The 22,299-nt window shown below is 38.9% G+C and overlaps 1 protein-coding gene across 10 annotated transcripts in view; it reads left to right on the top strand.

The window, feature by feature from the left end:
- Positions 1–22,299, top strand: part of LOC126959504 (neurexin-3-beta) — a 578,654-nt gene that overhangs the window by 183,913 nt on the left and 372,442 nt on the right. For all 10 annotated transcript variants that reach the window (XM_050798732.1, XM_050798725.1, XM_050798731.1 and 7 more), the window contains exon 2: positions 1,959–2,140. In XM_050798732.1, the coding sequence (XP_050654689.1) occupies positions 1,959–2,140 (182 nt within the window). The remainder of the gene's footprint in view (positions 1–1,958; positions 2,141–22,299) is intronic.

Raw genomic sequence — 22,299 nt, 5'->3', positions numbered from 1 at the left:
ATTTTAAGAAGCTTTGAGGGTGTTTGTGTATGGTAGGAAGTAAACATTGTTTTGCGTATGGAATTAATCATAAACTTTGCATACCACAATTTCAAATCCTCCAGATGAGTGTAGAGGGCTTTCAGACACTATCCCCTAAGGACTGAGAAATTCATAAAAGGAAAACAATGTTATGCTACATGTAATATACAAACTGAGCAAATTGGAGCAACTAAAATAGTGACCTTTCAAAGAAGACAAATTAGATTCTATATGCCTCAGAATTTAATGAGTCTTAGTGCTTTAGGAAGGATGACATGTGACACATATTCCTAATTCTAGTCTCACAAGAGTTAACTTTATTATTTCTAAACAAGATGAATAACTCACTCCTTCTTTGGTCAACATAATTCCACCTAATATTCCTGTAAACTAGCTCTGGGAATACATGCGGACCAGTGCTTGAGAGTTTTAGTAAATGTTAAAGGTATCTGAGTAGTTGTCTAATGCTGCTTTAAAATGGTTTTAAGAGTTGGAACATGGTCACTGGGAAATACACAAGAAAATCTGATACCAAATGTGCTCTGAATTTTGAGATGAGTAACCCATGGAAGTATTCGCTGTGGGTTAACACCACATGCCTAAAACCAGAGAGGCAACAAATGGCATAGCCTTTTCTGGTCACCAAATCTAATCAACTGAGATTAAAAACGTGTTTCTTGAAATATACTTTTTATAATTTCTGAAATATAAATATTTTCTTTATTTTTATTCCCATTTGCTTTGTAAGTAGTTCTAAATTAATATATTCTTAGTAACTCCTGAGTGCATATGGATAATAATAAAAACACAAGTAAATAGTAAACACACTGATAAGCTCACTAATCATAATTGACAATTGCCACTTGTCACGTTCGAATCTCATCATCCTGGGATGTTTTTTCTATGTTTCTTGGATCTTCTTCCTAAGATTTAATTTGAAAAAGGAAATGAAAATGTATTTAATGCCAGATAAATCCCACCACTAGGGAACAAAAAGAAGGTTCATTTTTAAAAGACTCCTGGAGGCCAGGCGTGGTGGCTCACGCCTGTAATCTCAGTGCTTTGGAAGGTCAAGGCAGTCAGATCACAAGGTCAGGAGATTGAGACCATTCTGGCTAACATGGTGAAACTCCTTCTCTACTAAAAATACAAAAAATTAGCCAGGCATGGTGGCACGTGCCTGTAGTCCCAGCTACTCGGAAAGCTAAGGCAGGAGAATTGCTTGAACCCAGGAGGCAGAGGGTGCAGTGAGCCGAGGTTGCGCCACTGCACTCCAGCCTGGGCAACAGAGCGAGACTCCGTTTTAAAAAAAAAAAGACTCCAGGAAATCATTTTTGTTACCATGTTTATAGCAACATAATAGTGAAATAGGCAAATGCATTTAGTCACATAACTTGGTTTTCTTGGGCCACTGCTTTCTTTCCTGTGGGCGTGGGAGAAGGTACAAGCAGGAGAGATATGATGTCTTTGGACTGCTCTGTTACCTTCAGTTTTGTAAGGCTCCTGGCTCCAGTGACCAGATTATGCTGATAGCTAAGAGATAGGGGACTAGTTTTCTATTTTGTGCCTGTCCTGGCCAAGATGGAAAATTAAGCCTGCTATTGAAGAAGACCAGAAAGTTGTTTATTGCAATATCCCCAGACTCCCAGACTTTAGGATGTTAGCTACCCTCCACCGTTAGGCAGCAGGAACTGAAGATGTTAAGAACGACTCTCGCCAACATCTGCTTTGTTATTCATTCATTCTGCCTGCCTCTTTAATTTGGGGTGATAGCTGCCTTCAGAACCTTTGGGTGCCATTCCTCTAAGTAACCAAATACTGTCCCATGGGGGACATTTCCTCTCTACAGCTGTTCTGTGTAAGGTCTCAACAGTATGCTGCAACTGGCTGTATGCAATACAGTGCCTTGATGTCTCCCTCTCTCCTCGCTTTTGCAGCTGGCGCTACGTACATCTTTGGGAAAAGCGGTGGGCTCATCCTCTACACCTGGCCAGCCAATGACAGGCCCAGCACGCGCTCTGACCGCCTTGCCGTGGGCTTCAGCACCACTGTGAAGGATGGCATCTTGGTCCGCATCGACAGTGCCCCAGGACTTGGTGACTTCCTCCAGCTTCACATAGTGAGTAGCGGGCCTTGGCCTGGATTTTCTTGTCTTGCTGGTGGTCTGAGTTGGTGATTCAGGGAAATGCTGCAGAACAATCTAGATCGGTGTGGCAAAGGTGCACATGCTTATAAAAATTGTTTTCAGATGTGAACCATCAGGCTTATAGGGTTCCTGGGGGAAAAAATTTAAAAACTCTTTCTTCTTCCCCATGTGTATAGAGAGGAAAAAGAAATTCATTCTTTGCAGGCTCCCTTCCCAACTGTCTGACTTGGCCTGTGGCAGAACATTTTTCAGACTTCTAGGGTATATTTAAGAGATTTACCTGGTATGGATCTTACCTGGCACAAGCAGCAAAGTCAAGTGGAACTTAACAATCTCCTAGGCTGGGATTTGGCAAACCTTCTGTAAAGAGACATAAAGTAAATATTTTGGACTTTGCAGGTCAGATAGTCTCTCTCAGAGCTACTTGGTTCTGCCTTTGTAATGTGAAAGCAGTCACAGACAATACATTTTTTTTTAATGCATGCAACTGTATTCCAATAAAAATGTATCTATAAAAACAAGCTGCAGGCCATAATTTAGTGACCCCTGTCTAGGCTTCAAATATCACTGTAGAGATGTCATAAATGTGTGATAAAAACTGAGACCAGAGTGCCAGAGTAGGCGGGGCAAAAGGGAAAGAGGACAGTGATCAAGAATTGAGTAATTCATGTGTATTGCATAGTCAACATTTTGTTTTTGGTCTTGTACATATGCGCTTAATAGCACTGCACCCTCAATCCCTGTAGATCATAAGAACACAGCAAAGGCTAAGAAATTAAAAATGATTTGGAAGAAAAAATTTTTTTGTTATAAGGATGGAAAATATTTTTATAGCAACAATTAACCCATTTTATCACCTGTGCAGTCTGCAGTTAAGAGAGTAGGCTAAAGAGAGATATGATTCTCATCCATAAGTACCCAAAGTACAGTCACCAAGAGCAAAGAGAGGAATTGTTCTCATTAGTTAGCAATGACAAGGCTAGAAAGAATGGATTTAATTTGAAGCAATAAGAATTTAGTTTAAATAGCAGGGGTAAAAGCAGTTAAGGAAAAAGATCAACTGGGGATTACTACCAGCCTCCAAAAAGGAGGAAAAGGAACATTGGTTAGGAATCTCTGAATCAGAGTTTTGCTAATGTGCAGGTGTATAGAGAGAAGCAGAGGATACAGTTTCATTGCTGGTCTCTGGAGCTGGAGATGGCTGGCCGGAATCATGCATGGCAAGCCCAGCTCCCGCAGCAGTACACATATCTGGCACTTGCTCTTCCAGCATGCCTTGGAAATGAGAGCAGCTTGAAGTCCTAGGCTTGAGCTGGAGGTCGGTCTGGCCCCAGTATAAGCCCAGTCAGGGCCAGACTCTGCTTAGGAGCTTAGGGAAGAACTGGTTAGACATGATCACCTTCAAAATGTGGTGGAGGAGTCTTGAATACAGTTGTGAACTTTTCAATTCTTTCTCAGATGCTTCAGGAGCCATATGGTGCTATGAGCCTGAGATAACACATTTTAAAAAGCCATGCCAAGGAACAAAAAGAAAGGCAGTGATACTACACTTTATCTTTATTTGGCCTCTAAGAACCACCATAATTTACAAAACTCTGTGAGATTTATGCTACATATAACTTAATGACTATTTCATGGCAGCTATAACTAGGCTATTATTACCAGCTCACTTGCATTTCCACAATGATTTATCTTCTTTTTTTGTTCATTGTGACTTCCTAAGAAAAATATGATTTGGCACAGACATGAGCATCTTTTTGAGTCAAATGATGTACTACTGTTTTATCCATTCCTGCTCATTCATGTTTTGTAGAACATCTCCACTTTTAAGAGAGAGATTTTCCTGTTTTCTGATGGTCTACTTGAAATCAGCAGTGTTTTAATAAAATTGTCATGCAGATTACGGTAACTGCTAGGAGGAACCAGAACATTCCAGTATATTATAATATGCCATTATAAAGTTCTGTCATTTCTTTAGGGTCTTTGAAAAGTGAATGCACTAAACATACTTTGAGATTCATGTAACATCCGTTTGTGTGTATTTATTAGTGTGTGTATTCTGTATAAGCATACCCATTAGATTTGACATGGTATATTATTATTTTCTTTATATGAGCAAAATTACCAGACATTTTATATCAAAATGTAAAGAGCCCCCTGGGTTACCGTAGACACTTGGGTGATACAGCTGATTGCTTCAATATTCTGTGAAAGTCCAATAGATTTTCCTTCAAATCTTAGATTAGGAAATGATGTCACCTGACCTTTCCAGAAAAAAATTAAAAAGTATCCTGTGCTGTGGAGAATCTGTGTGATTCTAGAGTCATCCTGACATGTTCATGGCCCTCTCGAGCATGGGGCCCCTTCATGGGTCTAGCCATTTGAAACCATATTTTATGTCCTTGCAGATTATCTCTTTGCCTGCTCTGAAGAAGGCAGGTTTCTTATCATACGTGAAAGTAAAGAAATCCAAGTAGAAGACTAAATGGCTTAATTATGAAACCAGCTTTTTGTTTTGGACATTTAAGTAGATGCATCAGGGAAACGAAGCCGTAAATACTTATTAAGATACTTTTATAACTTTTACAATCTGTAAAAGGTGGTTCTGTTTGTTGAATGGTTTGTTTTCTTGTACTAAAGAAAATTACTCAAGAGAGAAAGAGCTTTGGGGCCACTAATGAAAGTGGAAGGGATTGAGCATAAGGCAGAAGATACTGTTTCACCTTACAGTTTGCCTAGAAGAGAAGCCTCCTGGGAAAAAAGAAAAAGTGATAGAGGACACAAGGGGGAGATGAAAGCAGGTGGCTTACTCTGGTTTTTTTGGTTTTTTTTTTTTTTTTTTTTTTTTTTTTTTTTTTTTTTTTTTTTTTACTGCTATAACAGAATACTTGAGATTTGGCATTTTATAAGGAATGTAAATTAATTTCTCACAGTTCTGGAGGCTGGGAAGTCTAAGATCAAGGTGCTGGCAGGTTTGGTGTCTTGTGAGGGCCCAGTCTCCACCTCTAAGGTGAGCACTACATCCTCAGAAGGGGAGGAACCCCATGTTTTCACATGACAGAAGAGAAGAAAGGGTGAACCTACTCTTGCAAGCCCTTTTGAGTATAGCATTAACCTATTCACAAGGGCAGAGCCCTCACCACCTAAATATCTCCCAAAGGCCATACCTCCCAACACTGCTGCATTGGTGATCAAGTTTCCAGCACATGGAATTTTGGGAGGCATATTCAGAACATAGCAGCAGAAAAAATTCCAGGGATAAGGGAAGAGGACAGGGCTCTGCCTACCGATGTGCTTCAACAAGGGATTACATGGGGGCAAAACTTCGTTCTTTGGGTATGAGTGTTCATTATAAAATAACAACAACAAAAACCTAAAGTACTTTGATGCTCCTTCTGAGTGGTGGTCAAGCTAGTAAAGTTGATCAAAAACAAAGTGCAAACTCTAAAATTAGGCAGTGGAATGTGTGTGTGTGTGAGAGAGAGAGAGAGAGAGAGACAGAATGTGTGTGTGTGTGTGTGTGTGTGTGTGTGTGTGTGTATGTGAGAGAGAGAGAGAGAGTGTGTGTTTGTGTGTGTGTTGGGGAGAAGGAGAAGACAAAGAAGGTTTGTATTTTTTTTAACTTTCAAAGAAGACAATTCCTAGAAATTCCTGAAGTGTTTTGAGCAACATCAACGTTGTCATTGGAATATTTCCTTTTTACCCCCAAGTGGACTTATTTGAAGGAAGAGAAAATGCTCTTCCAAGAACACTAGAGAGCCTGACCCTGGGGTAAGCATCCACTCTAGAATAGTCCCAGGGCACGAGTGGCAAATAGGCTTCATCTTGCCTGCAAGTTCTCAGTGCCTCACTCTCTCTCTTCAAGCTTTACACCAGGAAGGTTTGCGAGAACAGTGGGCAAATCCACAGGTGGGAGATGTAGCTTCCATTAGTCATGTCTGCCACATGTGCAGAAGCGAGGTTCTGTGAACGTGCACTGCACATTCATCTCATCTGCTCTAAGCTCCACACTATCCCTCTGCACATGCTCCAATTTTCCCATTTCTTCTCTTTTGTTATCCTGAAATCCCTACGTATTAAAATTTCTTTGGAAAAGTGGTATCTTAAGCTCATGTTGCACTGCAAGTCCTGGAATGATTTATTAATTCATTTAAAGTAGTCAATCTTATTGTCATACTTCTTATACCAGGCTAAAGTCAGCTCCTGTGACAGAATTTGTTTTGATAGAAGAGTTGGACAGAAAGGAGGAAAAGTGGCCATGGCTAGTTTGGGGATGTGCAATGTTGTGTGGGATGGTAGAAATGAATGGGAAAACTTGGGCAAAATGAAGGCATTTGTGTCCTAGATTGAATTGGGGCAAAGGAAGAAAGGGTCACCAAGATGGTTGAGTGCTATGAGCATTTTTTTTTAATAATATATGTATTTTAAATTCAGGGGGACAAGTGCAGGTTTGCAGGTTTGTTACATAGGTAAACTCATGTCATGGGGGTTTGTTGTACAGATTATTTCATCAGCCAGGTATTAAGCTTAGTACTTAGTAGTTATTTTTCCTGATCCTCTCCCTCTTCCCACCCTCCACCCTCCCAAAGGCCCCAGTGTGTGTTGTTCTCCTCTATGTGTCCATGTGTTCTCATCATTTAGCTTCCACTTATAGGGGAGAACATGCAGTATTTGGTTTTCTGTTCCTGTGTTACTTTGCTAAAGCTTATGGCCTCCAGCTCCATCCATGCCCCTGCAAAGAACATGATCTCATTCTTTTTTATGGCTGAAGAGCACATTTTTTCTTTTTCACGATTTGCTTAGATTGTCTTTCATTCTGGCCAAGGGAGCAGAGGCTTTTATTTCTCTTGCTACTTTCTTTTAAACCTAAAGTCTTCCCACTTAACTAGGCCTCATGAAAGTTGAATAGGTTTTGAGAAAAAGTGTTGACCAACACAGGCATTTGGTCATTTAAAAAAATCAGAGAGGGCCAGGAGATAAAAATTATTTAGAAATTGCTTGCTTCAAATTAGCTAATATTTCTTTGTTTTTGATTCACATTCGATAATGCAATGTTTTCTGAATGAATTATAGACTGTTATATTAATAAAATTGTGAATTAGGCATGTTTGAAAAAGGCAAAGAGATCTTTGTTGAAGTATGTGTGCATGAAATGAGATTCTGTAAAGGGCAGGTGTCTTAGGGTAGAGGAATTGTTTAAAATCCATTTCAAATATTAGTTTCCCTCCATTGAAATGAATTGTTGAGGAATTAAAGCTCAATTTTGGAGAAAAGCTGCTGTCACTTACGAGTGACATCTGCCTATTGACTCCACATCTAAGCTTTATGGACGGGTGTCATGTCACACTCACCTTCATTTATACAACAGGGAAAAAACTGAATAGGACTAGAGAAGAGGTTAGCATGAAGTGCTTGTTATTACTATCATGAAACTCTTGACAACCTCCTTTCACCATCTACAAAATAGAAGGTCGGGGAGAACTGGGCAATAATTAGCTTCCCTTTATGTAGTTAATGCTGAGTGTAAAAAAGACATCCTATTAATTTCTTTCTCCCTGTATGTAATTTACAGTAAATCCTCTTGGATTCATTTTTTAATTATGAGCCTTTCAGGAACAGTGAAAATTTATGTGTTAAAGCATCTGTTTTGTTTGACAAGAATCTATAACCTTCCCCAACTCTTTCCTTCCTGACGTAAAATGTAGATTCTTACATACACAAGGATGAGGGGCAGACAAAGAACTGCTGTCCAGACTGGCCCCCATTTCATGGTGGCAAAGTGTTCTCCTTCCAAAAACTGGAACTTTGAAAACAGATTGATAATATTCTATCAGTGTCATATTTGGGGAAATTGGATATTTATTAGTTTTCATTTGTATAGTATTGTTTTTACATAATTTATAGCACCCAACGAGAGTCCCGTAGAATAAATGGAAGTAGAGCTGAATGATGATGAATGGTCTGTTCCTCCCATCTGTTGCATTTACAAATTGCCAGCCTGGATGCTTCATTTGGGCTGTCTCTATGTGGGATATTTACAGTAAACCATCAGCATCTGCTGGGATAGTCCTTAGTAAGGTTAGGTGGCTCTTAGCTTAGATTCACCTCTGGGTTTGGCCAGTGACAGAATTGGATTTGAGTCAGGAACTGTATTTGGGGGACTCTGGAAGAATGTTGGTGTTTTTGAGACTGGTAACACAGATAAAAAAGGAAAAAACAAGAAAACAACAGAGGTATCCAACAGATGCAATTTCGTTTCCCATAGAGTGCTGTGCACTGCAGGTTGACTCCGTATTTCCTTCCATCGCTATTTGCTCTTAGTGAAAAAGGCCTCTTTGGGTTTTCTGGGCTTAGGAGTTTTTCCAGATCATTAGCCACTTATATGGAGAGGACCTGCTGGGCATTGTCTCTCCAGCTTTCAGCTTAGCCGTGCTATCCCAGCAGAGTCAGAGAAGAAGGTGGCAGAAGGGAGTGGAAGTCACAATTGGATGAAGTGACTACTTATGTAACCTGGACCAGAGGCAGCTATCTGCAGGGGAGATGGTGTGTGTTTTCTCACATCTCTATTATTCCCATGCTATTTCCATCTAAATCTGTTTACCTTGATTCCACACATGGTTTTGAGAGACAGCAAGCCATAGTAGAAAGATGTGCTTAATTTGAAACAAAAAAAAATTGGATTTGAGTTCCATTTCGGTCAATGAGCTATAACACTTTCAGCAAGTCATTCTACTACTTGGAGCTTCAGCTTCCTCTTCTTATAAATTGGCATAAAATATTATGTTGCAGGGTTTTCTCAAAGATCAAATGAAATAAAGTATTTAGAAGCAGTTCATTATCAGCAAAACACTGCACTAATGTAGGATGGTAGTTTTCCTAATAAAATGGGTGCTGTAGAGGTGATGACTGCATTAGAGAAACATATATAGAAGGAAAGTTTAATTATTTGTGTAAGTCTGCTGGGACTTTTTAGGCAAAATTTTAAAATTTCTGTTTCATCTGATCAAATGTCAAATTTATGAATTAACCAGATTCACAGTGAAGACTTTTGGAGCATCTCTTTAGCATAAAGTGAAGAAGCAGGTTACCTCTGATGGAATTTAAGTCATGACCTTGGTTAGGTCAATAGGATAAGTGACCCTATAGCCTCCTTGGTGTCTCATTACGTTGCACTGTGTCTCTATCCCAGTTACAAGATGATAATGCATTATGTTTCTGTTCTCTTTAGTATAAGCTTCCAAAGGGCTCTAGACTCAGCAGTGAAATTGTCACCTGCCTTGCCCTGAAGTTTATTCTTTAATTGTATTGTCCATGGGAAATGGAAATATGCCACTTCACATGAAAACAGGGAAAGAAGAGGAGAAGGAATAGAGGGAAAGAGGAGAAGAGGAGGAAGAAGGAGGAGAATAAGGAAAATGAAAGAACTAGAAGAAGATGACAATAACCATGACCATCACTACCAACAATAGAAGTAGTAGTAGCAGGAAAGCAAAACCTTTCTAGATAGGCCTCGTATCAAAATGGTTTTAGACTCTCCTTGGGTACCAGATAAAGTCACAACGGGCTTGGTCATATACTCGAGGATAGAGCCCCCACAAAACATTGCTAGGACCAAAGCCCTGATGGAGGTACAGCCAGACTATGGGGAGCTAAGTAGGTCTCGCCACCAAGTAAACTGGAAACCTAAAATCAGAAATACAAACAGAAATACTTCATAGATTTGGATTCCCCATAACATGAAGGAAAAGTGAATTATAAATTTACTGTGCAAGTGAAATGTACAATAATGCAATCATAAAAAATCAAGTTGACAAAGTGTGTGGAAAATAGGTTATGGCTGATAGGAAATTATGAGAAGGAAAAGCCAAACGGCTATGTCTTTCTCATTTATGGTTCATACAAGAGCCCTTAGACTGTTAGTTAATGATAGTTATGTTTCAGAATCCTCAATGCATACAAATATGAATTTTGAAAAACTAAGGTGAAGAGAATTTAGATCCTGAGCATCATTCGTTTTATATATATAAATTGAGTTTTTATTATGTGTCAGGAAAAGTTCTATGTGTTGAGGGTACTGTGACCAACCCTGGCTTGCATAACATGAACAGGCTTGAAAGACCATGACAATTACAAAAACAAGAAATTAGGTTTTCTACTCATTATGAGGTGATGTATATACAACTCTTGCAAAACTCCTGGCATATAGTGAGCTTTCAATCATAGATAGATTTTGATATTATTGGCACTCAAAGATTTTTCTTCAACTAACTCATTTTAACTCAAAAAATTGTTATATTTTGTTTTCCTAAGCAATGAATAAACTTTAATCAGGCCTCTGAAATTTGAAATGAAGCAATATAAAATTCTAAGGAGCTGGGATGTTACTGATTTAAAGACAGCTGGGTGGCATATATACTGTGTTATTGCAGTTATCAAGCTAGCTGAATAAGTTCTGAATAGCAGAAGCTTTTTAGATATATGAATCTAAAATGCAACAAGCAAGGCAAACTCTAAGTGCCATCACATGAGTGCTGGGGCTCACAGGACTTAATGGCAAGCCTCCCTTAACACCATCAGTTGGATGAATTATCTCACTGACCCACCGCTTACACTGCTACTCGTCATTACTCCTGGGGTATTGTTCGGTGCAACAGGGCAAGAAATAACTCATTGACTCCCTGAAGCTATAGATGATGGATTTTAGATCCCTTGCTATATTCAGAAGGCATAGGAGCTCAGTGTATTGATGGGGGAATTCATTAGCCACCCACTCCACAGAATCAGTTTCTTAGATCCTGGTGCTGTAACTGCTGCTGTTGCAACTTGTTAGTGTTTCAGGGACAGATGTCAGAGGGAACTGTATAACTGCATTAGCCTCACAGATAGTACTGACAGCCAGACCTGTCATTTCCTGGCCTGCGATGACACCTCTGGAGCCTAGAATCACTTACAGACATTTAGATAGGCCCTGTTGATCCGACCAAGCTAACCTTCATCCTGAAATCAATTCATACTCAGGATGACAGGAAATGAGTTGTCTTTAAGGCTCATATTCTATTTTTGAGTCCTTAGTTAACCTCTTATAATTCAGTTTATTTTTCCTCCTCCATTTCTGTAAAATGGCAGGTAATTTAATGGCATAGATTATGACTTCCTACATTTACTTGGGAGCATGTGTTTCAGAGATCACCTTATATTGGTACTATTACTATCACTTTCTGCTGATATTGATTGACAAAATACCAGGTACCAGACACTGTGCAAGAACTATGTTTACACTGTCTTATAATGAGCTCACGACCACTCAGTGAGGTAGTAGTCACTATTAATATCCTCATTTTATAATTGAGGCAACTAAAGTTTAAAGAAGCTAAAGCTTCTACTAATAAACAGCTGAATGGACTTTCAAATGCAATTCTGACCCTTAATTACTATTATACCCCTAATGAAAGTTTTAGAGTAGAAAGCATAGTGGTAATAATTTTAATTCAATTCGTACTTATGAAACAGCAATTTACTTGGGATTGTTAGAGATGTGAAGAAAGCTAACATCTAGTGGGGGGCGGGGAAATGAAAATCATACGTATGAATCTTTTTAAAAACAGAATCAATTATATACCAAGAAGGTAAAAATATTGCTGGTTGCTGAGATTTTTTTTTAGTGTACATAGATGGGATGGGACAGGTTTTGACTAGTGGAACCTGAAGAAAGAGCACATCCAATGATGATACCAGCATAAGTGTCGTATCGAAGGAAATACGGGATGCATTCTCAAATTCATGAATTCAACTGGACCAGAATGAATGGCATAAGAAAAAAGGCAGATCATATGGATTAGCACAATGAACATATGATTTAGGGTCAATTGGTCTCTGATTCAAGGTCTGGTTCTGCCTCCAACTAGTTATGTAGCCTCGGATGAATTATTTGACTACTCCGTAAAATGCAGATGGCGATAATGCCAATTTGTAGCTCTGTGAATATTTATAACCTATGGAAAAATGCCCAGTGAATTATCTGGTTCATAGTGGACATTCCATTAATGATAGCCATGTTCTTGAGTTTCCTTTGGTTTTCTTCCCAGGCACTTTAGGGACATAGTGTAGAAGATTTGAATTTTATACCAACGATAGATTGTTCCTGAAAGCAAGGGGAAGACATTTAAAGACTTTTTAGAAAAAAGATGAAATGCCCAGCACTTAATTTTTAGGGAGATTATTTTGGCTCTGTTAAAAGAATGTTTTTTAATGGGTTCAAGGAAAACAGCAGGGTCTTGAGTGAGTGTTTCTAGAGAAACGTTTTTAAAGACTTATTCTATGATGATGAATATAGGAAAGTAACGAGTATAAAAGCAAAGAACAGTTCAGAGATTGAATCAGCAGGTGTTGTCAGCTGTTTGGATAAAAAAGGAGAGAAGTGAGGAATGTCTAGATTGGGAAGGCTGTGATTTCATTACCAAAAACAAAACAGGGGACAGATAAGTAAAACAGATAAGAGTTTGACTTAGTGATGTAAAACATAAGGCATCCAAGAGCCAGGCTGTTGAGATTTACAATTGGAAATGCCTGATGAACTCAGAGGAGAGGTAAGGGCTAGAGGTGGGGACCTAGAGAATTCACGGCTTGGCAGTGACAGTGGAAGGTTTAAGGAGTGCTAACATCTTAAGGGAAATGAATAGGAACTTGGAAACTATATACAGATTTACAAGATAAAAGAGGAAAGGGAAGAAAATGAAAAAGGTAAGGCTAAAGGGTAGGGGACCTGTATGGTGAAGTATTACGGAAATCAAAACAATTGAGAGACTTCCAAACACAAGTTGTTCCAGAGCTGTTTTTTCCATACCTGTTAGGCCTCTTTCATCTGAAATCAGTTTATAGAGATGTCTTCTTCATCTTTATTGGTATTTATTATGGTGTATAATCTTCGTCATTTCAGTCCTCTTACCAGTATTCTGCATTTATTCTCTGTCATGGGCATTATTAACTTTGAGCCAGAGGACCCAGCATCTGCTCCTAGAGAGCTGCCACCAATTAGCAGTTACCCTATGTAAATGGTAGAGATGTAGCTCCTATGCTGCCACCCTCATAGTATTGTGGGAAAAATCCGATGACAGAATGGAAGTGAACATGCCCTGTCATCATTGAAAAGTCCTACAAAACAAATAAGGTTGTTTTTATATCAATATTGGTATACCTACCACTCAGCAGAGCTCTTGGTACCTAAGGAGATAGTGATTGGAGACGTGGAAATGAAGACCAAAGAGAGGCTGAGATGGTTGTAGTTTCCAACAGGAAGGTTAGCAACCAGGCAATTGGCAGATCAGAGCCCAAATGTGAATGGCTCAACTGCTGAACCCTGTAAGCTGCTGTGGTTCTCAAATGATGTCCTTATCTGGTTCATCTCTCAGCTCTTGGCATCTCACCTTTTGGAGCTTCAGTTTGGAAAGGGAAATTTGGATTTAAATCATACTGCAGTTTCCTAAAGAGAACAAATCCCCTGATCCTAGTGATCATGTGCAATGAGGCATGGAATCTGATTACCCTTATCATTATCTTAACTTGGATAGCTACAAACGTTACTAATGGTTATGAAATTATCTAGCCCTTTATTAAATGCAGAACGCAGTACTTAGGTTACTAAACCCTTTTGAAAATAACTCTGCTGGTTGAATTTTCATGGCTAAAAACCCATATTCTTATCTGATGGAGTGTATATTTTTGTAATCACTTCTGCATTTGCTGTTTTTTTTTTTAATTGTCCAGGCAGTATATTAGCCATTTTGTGTATATCAGCCCATTTAGTACTGACAACACTGTTAAACTAGTGACATTACCTCTGTTTTATGAAGTAAAAAATAAAGACTAAGAGGATTAAGTAACCATTTGTTAAAGATGTTAAGGAAAGGAAAGAGGACTTAATCATTGACATGTTTGATTCCAGTGTCACAGATATAGATATACACTGCTTTTCATAGTTTTCTATTCAATATAATATAATATATACGTAACATATGTTGGATGTGTTGAATTTAGCAGAACCTGTAATGTTTATTTAAATCCACAGTTAAGAATGACAAACAGGAATAGAGAATAGAACACAGAATTTTGACTAAAGCAGCATACATAATTTGAAATAAGTCACTTTCTTTTTGGATTCAAAGAAACTTATTTTACGTTACATTTGTTTGCTTTCCAGTATTTGTTTGTTTTTCTCAATGACGTTAAGGCACCAAATTACCCCAAGCCACTTTCTTAAATACTCCTATGCAAAATGAAAGGCTTGGCCTGGAAACTAATCTGAGGTTTTGAATGCAGTGCGGTAGAATAAGTGTTTTAGAGGTAACTTTAATTCCCAAAATCTCAATAAAAACACTTCCAAATTTAGTGTATCGAAGAAAAGATTATTGGGTAAATGTATTCTCGTCTTTCAGTGTATGATAAATGCCATATCAGAAGTCCTCAAATACTCTTGCTTAAAAACATAAATGATCTCAAATAACACAAAAACCCATTTATTCCTACTGGAGTCAGTATTTAATTTTCTATATTTGTAATTTAAATCCAGATGAGTCTTCACAGCGACCACAGCCTGTCATCCCTTGGTCTGTTAGCTTCTAATGTCTAGCAGCAGAGTACGGTAAATACTTGAAAGGTAGACCTTCACACTGAAAATCACATTTATTGAAGTGGGAGCAGATTCCATTTAATTTGCCCCTTACTTGATGCCTAATTCCTGAGGTTAACAGGCTTTCATGTTTGCTACTTAGATCAGCAGTACTGGAGCTGGTTTTGTTGCATGGCTAAACAGCAAAGCTTAAATTCAATACTAGAGTGTGAAAGAGGAAAATGAGTTTTGGTGTGATGTGTGAATGACGTGGTTTTCCAAAATACCATGAATGCGCAATGAATGATCCACAAAGCACAGCCACCTCTTAAAAGAAGACAAAAATCTCCCTGAGGTTTAGTTGAGAAAAGATACTGGAGCGTATAGCAAAAACTATAACATGATACACTTAGTTTTAGGTAAGATGCAGGTGGGAAGAATAGAATTTCCAAGTTAAAATTAGCCAGGCCAGCAGAAATGAGTAACTTACTGTTATGGTTTGGATCCGTGTCCCCATCCAAATGTCATGTTCAATTGTAATCCCCAGTATTGGAGGTGGGCCTTGGAGGGAGGTTGTTGCATCATGGGAGTGATTTTTAATGGTTTAGCACCGTCCCCCTTGTGCTATTCTTATGATAGAGTTCTCATAAGATCTGGTTGTGTAAAAGTGTGTAGCACCTTCCGCCTCTCTCTTTCTCTTGCTCCAGCCATGTAAGATGTGCCAGCTTCCCCTTTGCCTCCTGCCATGATTGTAAGTTTCCTGAGGCCTCCCCAGCCATGCTTCCTATATACCCTATGGAACATTGAGCCAATTAAACCCATTTTCTTATAAATTACTCATTCTCAGGTATTTCTTTATATCAATGCCAGAAAGGACTAATACACTTACTTTGGTGAAAACAATTTTTCACTTAACCACCTCCCACTATCTGTCAAGTGTAGTTCTAAGTGCTTGGGATCCAAGAGTGAAAAAGATAGACAAACTCCCTGTCCTCTTGGTACTTACTTTCTAGTCGGGGAGTCCTTAATAGGTACAAGCAATCAGAACTTGAATTTGCAGAATTTTGTGAAAATGTGCTATCATCTATATTTTGTTAATTAACTAGTTAACAGGCTGGGAGGATCTCCTTCAAACTTTTATTTTCATCTTTGTATTTTTTCTTTCTTTGCCAAATTTCTGCTTTAATCTCTTTCATTGTAATATACTCATGAGTCACTTAATGAGGAGGATGTGTTCTGAGAAATGCACGGCCAGGCAATCTTGTTGTTGTGTGAACATCATAGAGTGTACTTATACAAACCTAGATGTTATACCCTACTACACTCCTAGTTATATGGTATAGCCTATTGCATCTAGGCTATAAACCTGCACAGCATGTTCCTGTGGTGAATACTGTAGGCAATTGTAATGCAATGGTATGTGTGTAGCTAAACATGTCTAAACAAAAAAGCAGAGTAAAAATATAGTATTATAATCTTATTGGACTGTAACAACCCAGTGGGTTCTGTTTGTCCACTGCCCAGATGGAGCCAATTTATCAAGACAGGTGAACTGCAGTAGAGAAAGAGTTTAATACACGTAGAGCTGGCTAAACGGGAGACCAAAGTTTCATTATTACTCAAATCAGTCTCCTTGAAAATTTGGAGGCGAGGGTTTTTCCAAGACAGTTTGGCAGCTAGGGGTCTGGGGGATGGGTGCTGCTGATTGGTTAGTGATGCAATTATGGGATGTGGAAAATGGTCCTCATGCACTGAGTCTGCTTCTGGGTGGGGCCACAGGACTGGTTGAGTCAAGAGTTGTGGGCCCAGGTGAGAGACACCTGGTTGTCAGAAATGCAAAAGCCCAAAATGACATCTCAAAAAGGCCAATCTTAGCTGCTACAATTAGGGATGTTCATTATAGGAGTAAGTGGGAAAGTTGCAAATCTTGTGGCCTCCGGAATAATGGCTGGTAATTATTTAATTCTGCCTGCATCTTAGCATAATTCAGGTGTCTCTCATCCTCTTAACCTGGTGGCTTTCATTAGTTTTACAAAGCAGTTTAGCTTTTGTAAATGGTTATTATCATTTAAACTCTAAACTAAATTTCTCCCAAAGTTAGCTAGGCCCATGCCCAGGAATGACCAAGGTCAAAGAAGTTTGGAGGTTAAAGGCAAGATGGAGTTGGTTAGATCAGGTCTCTTTCACTGTCATAATTTTCTCACTGTTAAGTGTCTTCCAACAGCAGTTTCAGGACCGCCTTCATCTACTCAGTCCGTCATTGACCAAAATGTCACTATGTTGCTCATGACTGTCATCAAAAAGCACAAAGAGCTCTCTCACTATCTGCTTCTATTGCTACCACCCTGACAACCACTCTAGTTTGTTTTCAACACCAAAGGGAAATAACAAAAAAATGACATCTTCACCCTCAATTCTAGTTTCTTTTTTCTTGAAATGACTATGGCCATTTCTATTATTTCATTTTGAAATTGTACAGAATTCCTTCTGAACATCCATCTACATTTCACAGACAACAAATTGCCAAAAGCACCTAAACATCACTAACCTAGGGAACAAAAAAACAAACAAACAAATCAACAAAATGAAAACCCACCCTCTCGGGTGGACAGACTGCACCGTTTTTGGTAAAGACTTTGCAAGCCTGCCTAGACTGGATGACTGTCTATTGCCCTAGCACTTTCCTTCCTACCCCCAGGCATTTATAAGATCACCCCTTATGGTAACAGTATTAGTACAAATGAGGTTTCTCCCTTTACTTAACTGAATGCTAGAAGAAACAGAATGGAACCACATGTTCGCTTTGATTCACACCCAAACACTGCAAAACACAGAGAATTCGCTTCCTTTTTCAAGCTGTGTGTGCACATTAAACACATGCAAACATTGGACCGAAATACAGACACAGTAACTCAGCTCTAGGGGAAAGCTATAGAAGTCTTTTTATTTTGTTTCTCTAAATCTCAATCTTTTATTTAAGCTAGGTCTTTGCAGAGATTCAAAGAATGATATTTTGTAATGGTTCTCCAAAGAGCAGTTAGATGTGTCTCATCCAAATTTGTGTATTCACTTTATCGTAACAGATACTGTTCTGGAACTGGGAACTTAGCATTAGCTCTCTTCTTAGAAATGACTATTAATTTTTAATAAAAAGAATAAAAAACACATTACATAATGGATATAAGAGAATGTAGATGTCATGATAGGAATATTCTCCCTATGTTTCCACAAATTGCTTCTTTGTTAAAAAGTGTTTGGTATAAATAAGGCCAGTGGTGTCCCAGCACTTTGGGAGGCCAAGGCAGGAGGTTTACTTGAGGTGAGGTGTTTGGTAGAAACAGTATATTAACAAAGAATTCTCCTATGGTATAAACCCTAACTCTAGCAGGAAGATCAAATTTCTCTTTGAGGTATGCAATCTGAGCTCCAGTGACTCTCTGCAAGAGAACAGCTGATATTGTCACATTGTGAGTCATAGTGACTCCCAAGGATGTATTTGTGTGGATGTGGTTGGTCAGAAGGCTTTGTGTGCACTATGACATCTTTATGCTGCAGATGCCAAGATCACAGGATCCACACAGAGCAGTTCATTTCACACAGTGGGAAGTGTGTGTGTGTGTGTGTGTGTGTGTGTCTATCTTTTAAAAAACCTAAACAGAACAACACTGTTCTGTGGACTCAAACTCTACAGCTAACCACCAAGGGCCATCTTATAAATCTGGACATTGAATTGCTAAAATTTGAAAACACAGCCACTCCTATTCACACTCTACCATCTGGAAATAAACCCTAAGTCACTGTGGGTGTCCATATGGAAGTCACTGATGTGCTTCCTTTTATCTTCAGGGTAGTTCAAGGTTCGATTCCCTCCTAGGGAGATTTTTTGTTGTTCCCATTGATCCAGCTGTGCTGGCCCCACTGGTCATGAACCAGATCAGTACATGGAGATTCCTGAGCATATGCAGGGCAGCTGCATGAGAGCATCTAAAATAGAGTCATTCCCATTGCCCCAGCACATCCTTCCTTCCTACATTCCTGGGAGAAAAGAGCAGAAACAAAGGCTTTTCTTTCTCCTCTCTTTTGAGTGTTTGGTGATTTGCATACAGAAGTTAACTCACTTCATCTACTGGATTCCAATCATCCCCTTCCCGGTTCCTGATCTTAGAGTACAGGGTGCTTCTTGCCTTCCCCTTGTCAATGTAAGGGCCTTAGAAAACGTGCCCAGCTGGTATTCTTTAAACCTCCTCCAATGCACAAATATATTTTTAAATGCAGATATTTCATATACAAGGTGATATGTCTAGTTTCTTTTTGAAAATCAGAAGGTTTAACTCTACTGGGCCAGTGTTATTCATAGCATTGGTCAACTGGAGCTCAGGAGCCGCTGCCATTTTTATGGACATTCTTTTAAGCCCTGCAATCTCCACCCACTCCCTGTCACCTCACTCAGCTTCATCCATCTGCCTGACCCCTGGAGACATTTGATTTTGTGCTTTCTCTCACACAGAACTTGTGTTCACAATTTGGGGTCATACCTTCACATATTATATGTAAATAGCACTCCGGAACGTTTTCGAAGTCACAGCTATTTTTGGTATTTAGTTTTGAAGAGGTTAGAAGTTGACTTTTACATTACTATCTTAAAGGAATATATTTGCCTACTCAGAAACATTTGGGGCCCACATATTCAGATCTTTTGTACATAGAATTTGCTATGTAGCATAACACATTGAATGATTTTGACTCAGTAGCTCAACTTATTTTTTGTGTTCTTTTAAGATCTTTCATACTGAGCATGGAGTTGTAATTTATTGATGAACATTTTATTGTCTTTTCTGAGAAAAGTTGGTTATTCTTAAAATATGACGTTACCTATAATATTCGTGTTTCCTATATTTTAATGTGTAATTTTACAATATTGGTGTGTCATTTTTTTTTTTTTTTTTTGGTTGTTCTCTAATTAGGGGTCTTTATATGAATCTCTGATTACTTAGCAGTTCTCTGAAGGGGGCAGTCTTTCAGAGGTGCATTTAAGAGCTCTGAATTCTGGTAAGAATATTAAGGAACACCATTTTTAATCTTTGCTTTTTATTCCAGGGGATTGGACTGTCTGTATCAAAATGCTTCAAATGCTTCCTCTAGGGATTGCTTTGCCTGTTTCATCCTTCAGAGAGTAAAGAATTTCTTCTCCCCACCACCCCCCAACTCCTGAAAATTTCAACTAAATTTTTTTCTTCCATTGCTTTAGGCCATTGCTTAAAGTTATATCATCTTCTGAGACTATGAATAATTCTTTCCCTTCAATTATATTGTTACCTTGAAGGTATTTATAGGCTGTGATCAAGTCCCCTGGAGTCATTGCTTTGCCAGACTTTATAAATTTAGCTCTCACCACCTCTCCTCACATGCTTTATCTTCCAGCCTTTGTAGCACTCCTTTTGTGTGAGTGCGTGCCTATCTGTGTAGCTTCTCTGATATTTTAATATCCTTCCTAAACTAGGGAGGTCAGAATCGCACATCATATCCCGGGTATTACTGTGAGTATCAGATTTTAGAGAGGGAAATCAAGGGAGAGGATTACCTTGAAATTGAACTTAATCTATTTTGTGACTCAGAAAAATAGACAAAATGGTAGAAAAAGCTAACGGGGCACTGTCAACATGTTTTCACGTATTTTAACATACTGTTAGAATAATCCCGGAAGCTTAAGGGAGAAATGATGATTTTTCTCTGAGAGAATTTTGGCTTCCATTTGATGCTTGAACCTGTCCTTTAGAGTAAGATTTTCTTTACAAATCCAGGCTTCAAATATGGCTATGTAATAAGATGGTTTTTTCCATAGTACACGAGCTCTTAAACCTGTATTATTGTTATTGTTATTAATATTAATATTATTAGACCTGTCTTTGTGGCTTGGAATTAAGAAACATCATTAAACATTGAATTTTACAATGAAGAAAACCAATTGCCATGTAAACCATCTTGCTGCTGGCTTTAAGTTCTAGTCCAGGTCCTTCTGTATTGCGTCAATATGGTAAATTGAGTAACAGCCTCTGGGGCCCTGCAAAGAGCCAAGGCCCAATTTAACTCCCTAGTGCCAGGGTCTCCAAATGTTTTTGGCTGTCTACACATACTAGAAAAAAATTAACTCTGCACCAATTAAAAATATGTATATATGTATGTAGTATACACACATTGCTTATATTGTCACACATACAGAAACACCAGGCATTTTAAAACATAAGATTAGATACATAGATGTCCGAGTGTTATTCCCTGAATTCCTATGAACCAACCTTGGCACCCCTGTGGATGCCCACCCCACTTTGGAGACCACTGCTCTGGTGGGGACACTGTGGTGACAAACGGAGCCGCCAACCTCAGCAGTTCCCAGGAGGAAGCCCAATATGAATGGTTATGTACTGCAGAGCCAGTAAGATAATATTTAGTTCAAACACTCATTTTAGATATGAAGATATGGAGGTGCAGTGACTTACCTACCTAAGGTTACAGACTTGGATAATGAGAAAGCTGGGTGTAAAATACCAGCCTTCTAATTTATCAGATTTCAACGCATGCACAAAATACCTAGTGTTCTGTTTTAGCTGGGACATCAGGAAAATGGGGACTGAGCTCCTGAATGAATGATAAAGAAGGAGAGGGTGAATCAGTGACCAAGGTGAAATATTATTTGCCTAAGTAATCTCTACTCTTTTGTGCCCCCTTCTATTAAATTCTCTTTACAGGTTCTCTTTTTCACTCTCTCTCCCACACACACCCCAAGATAAAATCCAAAGCTTCTGATTCAATAGCAAACATCTTCAGCAAGAAGAGCAAAGGTTCTGGAGCCAGATTGCCTGGGTTCAAATCCTGACCCTATCACTGAATAGCAGACTTTAGGCAAATTACTTCTCTATGACTCAGTTTCCTCATCAGTTGAAATTGGGGATAAAAAAAGTTCCATGTGAGTTGATGTGAGCATTAAATGACACCTGTAAAGCCCTCGGCTCACTGCCTGATCCCACGCTAATGGCCCTTTTTATGTTAGCTGTTATTATTATTTTATTCTAATTCCTCCTGAAAGCTTAAGCACAGTCTGTCATATCATTGCATTGCATTTCATTCTGTAATGTGTTCCTGTGCTACACAGTGAAAGGCATTTTCCCACCCACTTCACAAAAACATACACTGAGGTCCGTGTTTAGGGCCAAAATCAGTCCTGAATCCCAAGGCAGACTCCCAATTCAGTATCCCAGATCAAACTGCATTTCCTTTCAAGATGAAAATTATTACTCAAAACCCTATGTAGCTGAGCACCAACACAGATTCCATGGTTTCCTTTTTCTTCCTGTTCCCAAAGCAAAGCATCTCCTCTCTGTGCATGGGGGATCTGTCCCTCCAGAAGTCCACCCAGTCTGAGGATAATGGCAGCTGCAGGATTACAGGGGTATCTGTTCATCTGTCTGAACTCTCAGTTGTGTGAGAGCCTGTGTTACAACCTTAGTAGCTTCTGCACCTAACTAACTTT

Source organism: Macaca thibetana, chromosome 7, assembly GCF_024542745.1.
Source record: "Macaca thibetana thibetana isolate TM-01 chromosome 7, ASM2454274v1, whole genome shotgun sequence".
In the NCBI taxonomy this organism is placed as follows: domain Eukaryota; kingdom Metazoa; phylum Chordata; class Mammalia; order Primates; family Cercopithecidae; genus Macaca; species Macaca thibetana.
The sequence above is the reverse complement of the archived record's forward strand: the minus strand, read 5'-3'. Positions and strand labels throughout refer to the sequence as shown.